This window comes from Cajanus cajan, chromosome 11 (assembly GCF_000230855.2).
Source record: "Cajanus cajan strain Asha chromosome 11, NIPB_CcT2T_4, whole genome shotgun sequence".
NCBI lineage: Eukaryota > Viridiplantae > Streptophyta > Magnoliopsida > Fabales > Fabaceae > Cajanus > Cajanus cajan.
Window position 1 is genome coordinate 4545197 of NC_138527.1, and position 13664 is coordinate 4558860.

Sequence of the window (13664 nt, forward strand, 5' to 3'; positions counted from 1 at the left end):
CCACACTTGATACAAATCAACTACAACACAATGGAAAATATAAACATCATCTAACATGGGATTAACATGCAAGAAGTACTTGGTTATTCATACAATAGATATATGTATAAGATACAAAAAAAAACATATCCTACTAACTTCAAATAATAATATAAATACACCTTAAGGGTTTATATTAATCCATGTATATATACATATATAACTAAAATATCAATGTTGAAAACATAAATCTTAAGAACTGGTTTAGTGTCACTATACAAGGCCGAATAAGAATAACTCTACAAAAATTCATTTCCAGTATGGCCATCCAATAATGCTCACACTTTTGCCTAATCCTAACATGCTCTCATACCAAGTATAAGCATCACAATCTAACACATGGAGAAACACTATGGCAACTAGTCTCCCTATTTTAGGATTGTGATATAATTGTTCCTAGTGAACCCTTAATGACGAATTGCATGAATTATCTTTCTTAATTGTCAAATTATTTTAGTGATTTACAATCATATCCTAGTTAATTAAAATTTCACGATCAAACTCTTTCAATTAGTAAAACCCTAAAATAATTAAATTATGAAAATTTGCATGGTCAAACTTGTTTTCTTATTTTTTTTTATCGAATTCATTTATTAATTTGTTTTTGCATGTTTATGTTTTATTTTATGAATAAACTTCTTATAATCAATTTGGCATTTTCCTAAACAAAGAATGTCAACTTTCTAGATCAAGGGATGTTAGTAATTTCATAAATAAATTGACGACAATGTTATAAGATTTGTTAAATTCATCTTTGGGGAATTGAGGACAATAAATCATAACTCTAGGGTTTTCTTCCTCTGAATCTCAATAACATTTTCTTCTCTTCTACTTTAATACTTGAACTTTAATTTTTGTCATATTCTTTCAATCAATTTCTATTTCTTCAAACTACCAAAATATCATTATTAGGTAGATATATAATTTCCTGAACATAGTCCTTTGGGTTTGATATATGCACTTTGTCTATGGTTACTACCCTAGTGAGGTATCTATTTTAACTTCTTATTTGATAAAGAATGTTGTTTATCCTAATTTTTGTTTGTGGTCAGAGTAAGAGAATGCTAAATTGGGTTGGAACCCATCATACAATACAAATGTTAACTTGGGTTAGAACCCATCATATGCTACATTGTTAAGACCTTAAATAAAAATACATGGAAAGGTTTCACAACTTAGTAAAATACATTGAAAATTTGGGTTTTCTTGGTGACACTCACCGTATCAACTAAGTTACTAGAGAATTGCTTGTTTCTAAGGTGAAAATAATGTGTAAATATATATATATATATATATGTATATATATATATATATATATATATATATATATATAGTATAATAAATCCTCCAAGGCACCCTTTTGAGGCTTTAGGCTATTAGAATAGTCTTGGAATCCTAGAAAAAAAACTATTGGGGAAATGCTTAGCTACAAAAAAAATCCCTTAGGTAGCACTCATTTGAGACTTTGTGTGACAAATGCAAAAATGTCTTAGTGGAAGAGCAACCCTTAGTTAGTAGGTGAGTGTCTTATGAGTAGAAAACTTGAGAAAAACATGGAAATAATTATGAGTTGATTTCCTAGACCCAATGCTTATTTGATTAACTTGACAATAACTATACACTTAGGGACATCTAAGGAATTGTGATTTTTTCCCTAGACTCAGTTAATAAAAATTTTGGGAAAGGTAAAACCAAGAAGGGTGAAGGTTGATCCAAGGAGGCTCACACTTGAAGACCATTGGGCCTTTAACTAGGTCCATGGTTAGGAGGCTAGAGGAAGCTTCTATAGAGGAGGTTCTTATTAGACCTATTCTCTTCTTGAGCATTGAGTATGATTCCTCTTTTTAGTCCCTTAGTCTCCATTGTATATACATTGTATGATACTTGTACACAGTAGTTGCTTGTATAAGTGTATTTTGCCTTTGTATTTATAAGGCACTTTCTTTCCTTTATTATATGTTATCCTTTAGGAATTTAAGGTATGTTACTTGGAGATTTTTGCTCCATTTGACCTTGTATTAAGGGTCATTCATTTTCATATTTTTCAATAGTAGAAGTGGAGTGACAAATAGCAAGGTCTGTAGGTGCAACTAGTAATTGGGCCAAGATTGGACGTAGGCCAAATTTTACATATTGGGCTTGTTTTGTTCCATATTTTCCAAGGAATTGATTTAGCTAGGTTTTTCACCATCATTTGATGAACCTAACTAAACCAACTCAATGTTTTTGGATTGGATTAAATATGGAAATACAAGTCTTGGCCACCTAACCTAGTCCTTTGGCCAAATTGCTTGGCTTGCCTTGCACACTTGGGAAGCTTGTGCTACAAGCTTCTAACTTAGCTTGCTTCCCAAGCTTCTAAGTTAGAAGCTTGCTCCACAAGCCTTCTAAACCAACTAGACCGGTTAAGTTAAGTTAACCATGGTTCTCTTGAACCATAATTAGCCTAGCTTGCACCACAAGTTTCCCCACTCTATATAAATCTTTTTCTTTTGTAATCACTTTTTGATCATATATTGAGTGAATTCTGAAATTGTTCAGAAATTCTCTCTTCTAATAGTCTCCAAACTCTTTGATATTCATCCAATTCTCTTATCGTCTCAAACAAGAGTGTGCTAAGGATTAAAGTGGCTTACCTCTTCCAAGGAGTGGTGTTTCTTGAAGAATGTTCTTCACTAAACCTTGGTGAAATCCAAAGCTTCTCCTCCATTGGAAGCTTTGGAAAAGCTTGAGAAGAATCAAGGAGCCAAAGGTCTAGGGAGAAACTTGAAGAGGAATCAACATCAATCTGTTTCCAAAAGCAAGTTTCCATCAGATCATGCTTGCTAAAGCACAATCATGCTTCAAAAGGAAGCACACCTTGATTGAATGAAGCATACTCATGTCATTAAGCACGTTTGTGTTTTCCTATATCCATGATTTTAATTGTAAATAGGGATGTACAGACCACATTTCTTTCATCAAGTTCTTAGATTTAGTTTCTCATTTTTTTTTCTTTCTTGTATTTGTTGTTGAGGTTATGTAAGAGGATAAAATCCAAACTCTCAAAGAAGGATTCTACCACTTATGGTATTTTTACCCCTTTTTTTTTAATGGATTTTAGTAGCTTGTTAGGTTATTTTTCAATCATGTCTAACTAGTCTCTATGTTTTACGGTTATGATGTAATTATTCCTAGTGAACCTCCAATAATGAATTGCATTAATTATGTTTCTTAATTTTCAAAATATTTTAGTACTTTACATTCTTATCTTAGTTAATTGGAAGTGCATGATCAAATTAACTCTTTTAATTAACATAACCCTAAAATAATTGAATTATGGAAATTTGTATGGTCAATTTTGTTTTCTTAATTTTTGATTGATTTATTTTATTAATTTACTTTTGTGTGTTTATGCTTTGTTTTACGAATAAACTTCTTATAATCAATTTGGGGTTTTCCTAAAACAACTGTTGACTTCTTGGATTAAGAGTTATTAACAATTTAATAAGTAAATTAACAACAATGTTTCATGATTTGTGAAATTCATCTTAGGAGAGATAAGAGACAATAAATCACAAGTCAATAGTTTTTTTTTTCCATTGATCTCAATAACACTTTCTTGTCTTCTACTTTTGTACTTGAACTTTAATATTTGTGTTCAATATTTGGACTTTGTTCATTGTTACTATGTGGTAACGCACACTATTGCCTTAATTAAGTGCATTTTATACTCAAAAAAGAAATTTATCAACATAAATGAATGACAATGAACTAAACTAACTTGAAAATAGTTTGAAACTCAATTTTTAATTCATTGAACTTGGTTCATAAATCAAATAAGCTAAATTTGAGCTAAAGATTGAACTCAAATAAATTTATGTGTTGAATTTGAGTTGCATGTAGTTTAACTTGTTTAGTTCGTGAATCTTCTCGACATATAAATATATAATTTATATATTAACTTTCTATTTAATTTAAACTTTTTAATACTTAAAAAAAACTTCAAAACTTAGTTATAAGTTATTATTAATAATAAAAGAAGTGAACACTTTTGAATTTTGTGGTTATGGATTGAGTTTTCTATTATTTTATGCAAGGTGAAGAAGTTTTTATTTATAAACTTTGGTTGTAATTAGGTTTCTTTGGAGTCATACCTTGTAATTGCAAAACTAATAAAATAAGTCATACTTTGTCTTTTAAAAAAAGTAAACAATCATTTTATCAAAAATATATTATAAAATGAAATTTTGAAATGTATAAGATTAAAAAAAATTGACTATTGGTACATGTGATTCAAGCTAACAAGCTGAATTGAGTTATTAGCGAGTTTGAATCAAGTTGAATTTGAGTTGAAAAAAGAGGTTCATGTCGAACTCCGGTTGGGCTATGAAATGAGCCAAATATACTCAGATCAATAACAAACAATAAGTTAACACATACAACTACACATAACTTAAACAACTTCACAACAAAAGCATAATGGAAGTGTTGTGCACTAGGGAAGTTTGCACACACATCTCTATATTAGTAAGATATTCTCCACTTTAGACTTGAGCTTTCATGATTTTACTTTTGAATAATGTTAGACTTTGATTTCATCTCAATAATCCTCCTCTCAAATAAAAGACCATGATTTAACCCCCTTTATAATAGAAGCTAATTCACAAGTATACCCAATGTTGACCCATAAAGCTTAATCATTCTCTAAGTACTTGCACTACCACTCCATCGTTAACTCACAATAGTGAGACACGTCTCCTAATCTTCCATGTTACCAATACGACTTTTTTCTATATATTAGTCAATCATTAGGAAGACTTTTATTATCAGGGATCCTATGCCTGGATCTACCTATCAACTCCATCATACTCGCCAAGTTAGTTACCTAATTGAAACCACCAGCTCTGATACCACTTGTTGAGCATCGAGGGTTTCCACAGACATATGTCTCTACATTGGTAAGATATTTTTTACTTTGGGCTTAAGCCCTCTTGATTTTAATTTGGTTCATTACCCAAAAGACCTCTTATTGATGGAATTTTTGTGTATATAAACTCATGTTCATCCTTTTATTTGAATAAAGTGAGACTTTGATTGTTAAACTTGTTGTGGCTTCTTTTGCTTGATAAGCTTAACCCACTGTGGGACACCAAATTGGACAACCACAACTCATTAGGCGGGTTGACTCCCCTATGGATCTTCTTGTCCAATGACCACATCTCATTGAGTAAGAAGGATTCTTTGAGGTCCTCTCGCTGAGAAAGCTCTCATAAGAGTCACCCACAAATTCATCTTCTCATTGAGAAAAACTTCCACTGTTGAGCAAAAGGACAAAAAGTGGGCAAATGTTCATTAGCTATACATGCACATTGGGCGAGCATGCATTCTTGTTGGGCGAGAATGCGAAGTTCCACCATGGAACTTACCTTTTCTCAACAAATCCAACCAACATATACCTTATCTACCACATGCAAACCATCAACATGTTCCAAACAACTTAAACTACTTGAATTCAACATCAAATTCCACATGCAACAAGGATCTAACACATATTCAACGTCCTTGGGTCTTAAGTTTCCTTTCGTCAAAATCCTAACTTAACAACTTCAACAATTATCATCTAATCGCAACATATAGGCAACCAATGGGGCAAACAACAATAGTTAACAACTTAAAACCACTTAAAGAATCAATCAATAAACTTTCGTTACCTCAATTGCTTCTAAAAAACAAGGAAAAGAAGAAGAAATATGAAACTTTCAAAATCCTTAGGGCTCAACTTCTCTATAAGAATCTGAGCTCTTTAAGCTTGAATTCCAACTTCTACAACTAAATCTCAACCTTAAGAAAAGATCTAGATATTCTCAATAAAGTTAGAAGAAAAAACGATCTTCTTAACATGACCAAGTTGCAACTTTTTCCCAAATATATTCAAAATCATGAAATACATTGTCATTCTATTACTTTTTCTTTCCTTAATTATTATAAGCTCATAAGTTAGTTTTCTCTCTCTTATTCCTTCATGTCAATTTCTCATGCTTTTGGCTATAATTTGATGTTGCAATAGATGCATCTAGCCTTTAACTAATATACCAATATTAAGGTATTTTATTTGCTTATTTTATATTTTCTTCCGTTACTTGTCTTATTACAATTGTCGCGCATATGAATTTTTTTTAATGTATGCTAGTAAAATGTTTTCTATATTAATTGAGCCTGTGACCCTCAAGCTTTAAGTTATTCATTGCAACTTAGTTAGAAATGGTATAAACTCTTTAAGCTCGTTGCTGACTTTTATTAACTGTTTCAATGTAGTTGACAAACTTTCTGTTGGTTTTTCTGCACCTCTGGTGGTTTTATTAATTTGGCTTGTGATGTATGATTATTTAACCGTTACAAATTAACTTTTTTTTTTTCTCGTGGTGGTTAGTTTTTCAACAGAAATAAAATAATCTTGTAATTATAATCATTATGAGTTTATATTACCAATAAAATATATTACACTGATAGTGGCAGTAGTAATGATATATATATATATATATATATATATATATATATATATATATATATATATATATATATATATATATATAATTTCACAATTTTCCATCTAACAAAATTGTTTATCAATAGTTAATGCATCAAACTAATTAATAAAATGTATATACTATATTAATAATTGAATTTTTGTAAGAAAAAAATGTGTAACAATGAGAACAAGCCTATGGACAATATGGTAGTTAATAAATGGGTTTCTTTAGCGTATCGTGAACCAAATTCAACAACAATAATAATAATATACATAACACGGATAATCCAAACAACACACTACACATGACCAATATTAAAAAATAGCAAATCCACCCACATGCATGGGACCATTCTAATGAAATTACACAAATGCATATTAAAACAATTACATTCTGGCATGTAAAATTATGACTTAATTCCCATCATCTATTGACTATGGGGGCCGGGCACTAGCACTTCTTAAAATTTGTATATATTCTGCTTCAATCTCCAATCTTGTGACGAATAATTGCACATTGCATTTAAATATATAATATCTTGAAAGGTTTACTTAATTACTATTATGTTTCCATGACTTAACTAGCAGTCATTAATTTGAATTCCAAGAGCTAGCTTTTGATGTTCTCATATCGGATCCTCAAAACATTGTTTATGTATGATTTACCCCGATGCTCAGGTGAAAGGTATCCCTTATAGAAATCTGCTACACCAATTGTTTTGAACAAAGGTGGTGTTTCTGGAGTAACAAGAGAAGGTGCTGGACCTATGTTTCCACTCCATTCTGGGCCACTAAATGCAGCTATGGATAGCCTTTCTTTATTTGAGTTTACCACTGCTCGATGCTCCCTGCTCCTATATATCCCATTTGTCACTACCTGTACGTCAAACCATATATATAACAATGGATTAGGACTATACTGATCCTTGTCATGTTAATTTTTGTATTATACATAATAAATCAATAAAAACTATTAAAATATATGTATTTCACTTAAATGATGAATTATAAGAACTAATTATGAATAAAAATATCATATACATGATTGATTGTTACCATAAAAGTTTAAGTCAATGAATAAATAAGTTACTTATGATTTTAGTCGTAGATATTATTTTGGTTCATAAAATTAAAATTTGTATTTTTAGTTTATGTAATTTCAAAAGAAATTTTTTTAGTCTCTTTATATAATTTTTTTTGATTTTTCAAATTTAAAATTTGAGTATTCAATCTCTAAAATATTATTATTTTAATATCTTTGTCCAATTGTCATTATTAAATCCGTCAATTAAAATTCATTTATTATTGAATATGTTGCATATAATTTTTCTATTTATACATTAAAATTATTGATTCTATATGATTATTTTAACCTATCAATGTTAATTGATACTATTATATATTACAGTCTTATAGACTAAATTAAACAGTAATTTTTTAAATAAAAAGAATAAAAGGATAAATTTTAAATTTGAGGAGTTAAATTAATTTTTTTTCCTTTTAGTGACTAAAAACACTAATTTTAAATTTGAAGGACAAAAAATATGTCTTAAATTTTAAAAACTAGAAACATAATTAAATCTAATTTATTTCATGTAATTATAATCAAATGCATTTTTGGATAAACAACCTAGGAAAAGGAAAATGTTAGACCAGCAAGTTTCGCATGCATTGCATGAATACTTTTAAATATAGGTAAAATATCAAGGTAAAGTTAATTATCCTATAGAGCAATTTATCATTCTTTTGATATTAGATTTAAACTCAAGAGAGAAAATAAAAACAATTATATGACATGATGAGTATAATTATTACTCACAAATTTGGTTACCTCCAAAACATCTCCAAGAGTAACGATGAAAGCATTTGGGAGGGGTTTAACAGGAACCCATTTTCCATCTTTTTTGATTTGGAGGCCTTCCACTTCATTGGCTTGGAGAAGGATGGTTAGGGCAGATGCATCAGTGTGAGACTTTAAGCCAAGGACATTTTCTGGTTGGGGACAAGGAGGATAGTAATTGATCTTTATTGCTTGTCCTGGTTCCCCTAATGACTCTTTAATTTCCTTTGGCTGATCTATACCAAGAGCTTTCCCAATAAGAACATAAATATTGATGGCAAGGTCTCTCATCTCCATGCAATAATCCTCTAAATTTTCCCTTCAGGCCAACGTTAATTCATATCATTATTGTGGTTTGAGGTACTAGCTACACAGAAATGGCAGTCTTCTAATTTCATGTGTGCATTTGGTGGAAAAGGCAATAATTGGTCATTTCAAAGGAGCAGTCTTTAATTATATCAAAAACTGAAACCATGTATATGATTGGCATAAATATAGCCTCACATCAAATTCGAAATTGAAGATAAAAATTGAGCACTGAGAACTCTATCTCTTACTACTTTTATCATAAAAAAATGATTTGTAACACTACAAATCTATTTGTAACCTAGTAAGAAAAAGAGATAAAGAGATGGGTAAATATCTTACGTATACAATGTAATATGATGAAAGAGAGAAATAGGGAGACAAGGGGGAATTTTTAAAGTACCTTTCCAAATATAAAGAAAAAACTCCTGTATAATGATATTAATTATAAATAAATTTTAATTATTTTATATTATTTAATTATGTCTTTAACAAAATACCCTTTATTTAATTGGAACTTTTTTACTTATGCTTCTGAGGTGAGGGAGAATGTGAGTAACATTTTAGGCTTCACATCAGGTGTTATTTATTTTGCTGTCCAAAAAAAAAAAAGGTATTATTTATTTTTCTTTTTAAAAAGGAAAGAAAGCTTGGTAACTTGACTTGCTTATAACGGAGAGCACTTTGGACTTATATACAACACTTAATTTTTTATTTAGATCATATAAGATTTTTAAAAGTTATATTATTATTATTATTATTATTATTATTATTCTATTTAGAATAATTTTTTTTATTATTTAATACGTGTAAACCTATTTTACCAAGGTTGAACACGGTTAAATAATTTTCTAGTTTAATGATTAATTTGGCTTAAAAACATATATTGATCTATGTCAATCTCTCTTCTACATGACAAGTAGAAATGAACCAAAACTTAATTTAAAAATGTTTTTCCTATTTTCTTAAAATAAGGCCTAAACCTATGGTCAACCTTCATTTTTTTATTAATATATATATATATATATATATATATATATATATATTAAATTAAAACAGACCTTTCATCTTGTTATGTCCTTTTACCTTACAAATAATTAACAAATATATATATTAAAGTAATTCTCTTTTCTTTTTTTTTTTTTAAGATTACTATTTTACTTGTAAAATATTATTCTCCTTTTTTATTGTCTCATCTTCGCACTACTTTATTATTTTATCATTTCAAGAGTAAAATAGTTAGATGATGACAGCACCACTACTATCTTTATTATCACTATGACAATAATAATTTTGAAATCTATATATATGAAATCTAAAAACAATACTAGGAATCTTATTTTCACAATTAATTTAATTTGCATTTTGAACTAAAACGTATCAAACTTTGACCTAAAGGATACAAAGTTGAATTAATAATTATTATTTTTATAATAAATAACATTTAATTTAATAATCAATTCTTGAACAAGGAGGGGGAATTGAAACAAAAGATTTAAAGAGCATGCACCTGAAAGGTAGTGGTAAATTAGGGAATAGGTGGGGCTTCCTAAAGTGAGATGGAAGTGTTAAAATGTAGAATCCATCTATCCAATCTGATGCTTCCCCTTTAGGCTTTTCAGTCATTTGACCAAACCCTTCCATATCTCCTGGTTTCTGCCAAAGCTTTTTCTTCTCTTCCATTGAAAGATTGAACAGTTCTTGAGCACCTCTCTTTACATCTTCCACCAATTCCATGCTAATTCCGTGGTTAATCAGCTATGATATATACAAAACCACAATTTTATAGATTAGCCTTTGTGTTCTCTCTTGGTGAAATTACGCTTGCAACTTATTGCTCCACATCATTTCCATTGTATACATATCCTTTTATTTTAAACTTTACTGTGCTTTTTCTTTCCTCAGTAGAATTTATAGGCATATTAGTATTCGAATTTAAGACTATCACTAGTAGAAAATAAGTATATTACGTCACCCCTTTTACGTCGGAAATACGAAAATCCGACGTAAAAAAAATGCGGTGGCATTTTTGTAATTTTTGCGAACTTTTTTACGTCGCACCTGGTAAGGTCCGACGTAAAAAGTCCAATCTACGTCGCACCTTCCCAGGTGCGACGTAAAAAGTCCAATCTACGTCGCACCTTCCCAGGTGCGACGTAAATTTACGTCGCACCTTCCCAGGTGCGACGTAAATTTACGTCGCACCCTACCAGGTCCGACGTAAAAAAGACGCAAATTTGAATAAGAGAGCGCGAGGCACACCGCGCGCATTCACTTTTCATTTTTTTCTCTGTAAACCCTCTTCCTCTTCGTTGTGTAAATCCCTCCGCCTCCTACTCCTTCGGTCCTTCCTTCCTTATAATTTTTCTATCATTCAGTCTCCGTTCATACGACAAAAACAAGCAGTTTGTGTTCATACGACTAAATGTGTATTTTGAACTTATTATGTGTGTTTCTTTATATATTTTGAGTAGGAACAACCAGTGGCTGAAGCCAAGCCTGAGGAGAACAGAGAAGAGAAGCGATTCTGGGAAGAAAAGCGATTCTGGGAGGAAAACGCAGAAGAAAAGCGATTTCTGGGAAGCAGAACGGGCCGTTCTGCAAGGAGAACGGCCCGTTCTGCAAGGAGAACGGCCCGTCCTCCAAGCAGTATAGGCCGTTCTCCAAACAGAATGCCCCGTTCTGCAAGGAGAACGGGCCGTTCTCCAAGCAGAACGGGCCGTTCTGCTGCATTATTTTTCTTTTTTTTTTTAAAATTTTTACGATTTTTTACGTCGGACCTGGGTATGTCCGACGTAAATTTACGTCGGTTTTTGACCCCCGACGTAAATTTTACGTCTCCCGCTTCTACGTCGGACGTTTCCCTGACGTAAAAACCCCTAAATAACCGACGTAAAAAGGGTCTTTTGTACTAGTGTATCTACATACTCTAATTCAATACTATGTTGATCCCAGCTGTTTAGAAATTTAATTTAACACTGTTGGTTACAAGACATATATTAAACATGAAAATGATTTAATAGCTAGTCGAAAATATTATAATAAATATAAAGTTTAAATAACTATCGTATGATATTAGAGAAGAAAAGAGAAAAGAAAAACACAAGATATCTAACATACGTCATTGAATATAATTAATGGAAAAGAAAATGGATACATGTACCTGAAAGAAACCCCATTCTTTGCATGCAAAGTCTAGCTTCTCCAGTTCAGGACCCTTCAATTCTTCAGCCAACAACTTGTTTAGGTCAATAACAGGGAGCTGAGGCAAAGAGTTTGTGTTAGATAAAATTGGAGGGTCAATATCTGCAATAACATATCTCTCTGGAACTTTGGTTAGTGCCTTCTTTGCTAGTTCTTTCACAGAAAGTAATCCAAGCTCTGCTGTTTCTGGTTCCATGTTGCTCAGATGACCAATCCCAAGGCTCAGATGAATGTTCCCTTCTCTCTGATCAACTCTTAAATACGAGAATAATGATAACAAATATTTGTGTATATGTGTTAAGGATACCCTTCTACCTCTTTAATATATTATTTATTTTGCTGATAAAAAAAAATGTGTGTATGTGTTTGTTTGGACATTGAAAGTGAATTTTCTAAGACAGGTTGTGAATTGCTACTTTGTTTTTGTTAATTGAAAGGAGAGTTGGGGCTTAGCTATCCAATCCGTTGACCCCAAATATAATAATTATAAGTTGATAATGAAGTACGCATGCCAAATAAGGGTTTGACAAAAGGAGTTATTATTGTGAATATGAATTTATCCTTTGCAAATGGCTTAGCTGGGGTGGCTTGTTTTCCGGCGCAGCCTCGGATATATATGTTCCATCTCTTCCTTTCACGTAAGTTGTGGTTCCAAGCAAGAACATGGGTTTCATCGCTTCATGCATGGTTTGGAAGTTATTTATGTGATATATATAGTTTGAAATATACACAATATGGTTTTATTAAGTTATAATTGCAATCATTATTTTTTTAAACATGTTGCAGCTTGTGATGTTAGTTTGTATATAATTTACTTGTTCAAGTATGATAATAATTAAATATTAATAACTATACTATAGACTTTTTTATTTTTATTTTTATTTCTATAAACAACGACTTTATTAAATGAACAAAGTATAAACCGTAATCTTACCATAACAAAGAGTTCTTGCATTTAAGGCTTAAGAAGATAAATAAGGAATGCTAGGGTCAAAATTAACATCGAAAATTATAAACATTGTTTTTCTTGCCTTTAAACCAAGTCTACAATCTAACTTTTATTTAATCCATAACGACAGTGAAGTCGAAAAGAATGCCTTGGAATACAAAATAATATAGTCTTTAATTGGATACATAAATGATTTTTTTATTTTTTATTTTTACTATCATTCAGCCATAAACCGTCATATCTAGTAATATTATTAATTTTAATTATTGATATATATATATATATATATATATATATATATATCATATTTAAAGTGTTGGAAAATATGAGAAGGAATAGAATAAAGTTAAATAGTACATAATGGAAAAAAAAAACTCCTATTCTATAACTTAAATATGTTACAATGAAATAGCACCAAAAATTTATTCCATTATTTGAGTAACGAGTAAAACGAAATAAATTATTATTTATGTCTATATCACCTTATTTTAAAAGTATACTAAAATATTATTTTTGAACAGATAATTTTTGTCCTTGCTGCTTTATTGTCAATATTTAATTTCTTTATTTTTATTTTAGAAGTGAGCGATGACATCTGCTTACTTGTCTAATTTAGTTGTCACTAGCATGCTTCTTACAAATTCATGGTTTGCAGCAACATGTTGTTTTCATCTCTAACACATCATTTGTTCTTATTATATATTTAAAGCAAAAGTGTCTCATTTATTAATTTCCTCTCACTTGATTAAACCCCAAATTTTCTCTCACTTGATTAATTTAAGGGTTATATTTTAACCCTCATCTCTCATAATAAA

The 13664-nt window shown here is 30.4% G+C and overlaps 1 protein-coding gene across 2 annotated transcripts; it reads right to left on the reverse strand.

Moving 5' to 3' along the window:
- Positions 1-6742: 6742 nt before the first annotated feature.
- On the reverse strand, positions 6743-12286 carry LOC109818717 (oxoglutarate-dependent flavonoid 7-O-demethylase 1). Of its 2 annotated transcripts, none has more exons than XM_029268907.2 (4): positions 11860-12286; positions 10207-10454; positions 8370-8709; positions 6743-7427 (listed from the first exon to the last, which is right to left on the reverse strand). In XM_029268907.2, exons 1-4 carry the CDS (start codon positions 12094-12096, stop codon positions 7161-7163), a joined length of 1092 nt encoding a protein of 363 aa, XP_029124740.1. In that variant the 5' UTR covers positions 12097-12286; the 3' UTR covers positions 6743-7160. The 2 variants fall into 2 exon arrangements, with proteins under 2 accessions (XP_029124740.1, XP_020239834.1); XM_020384245.3 differs by having other exon boundaries at positions 8382-8709; positions 11860-12282.
- Between the last annotated feature and the right edge of the window lie 1378 nt (positions 12287-13664).

Coding starts and splice junctions, on each gene's coding strand:
- LOC109818717 (XM_029268907.2), bottom strand. CDS start 12,096: ATGGAACCAGAAACAGCAGAGCTTGGATTACTTTCTGTGAAAGAACTA. Junction 10,455..11,859: donor AAGAATGGGGTTTCTTTCAG/GTACATGTATCC, acceptor TATATATCATAG/CTGATTAACCACGGAATTAG. Junction 7,428..8,369: donor TTTTGGAGGTAACCAAATTT/GTGAGTAATAAT, acceptor TTTGACGTACAG/GTAGTGACAAATGGGATATA.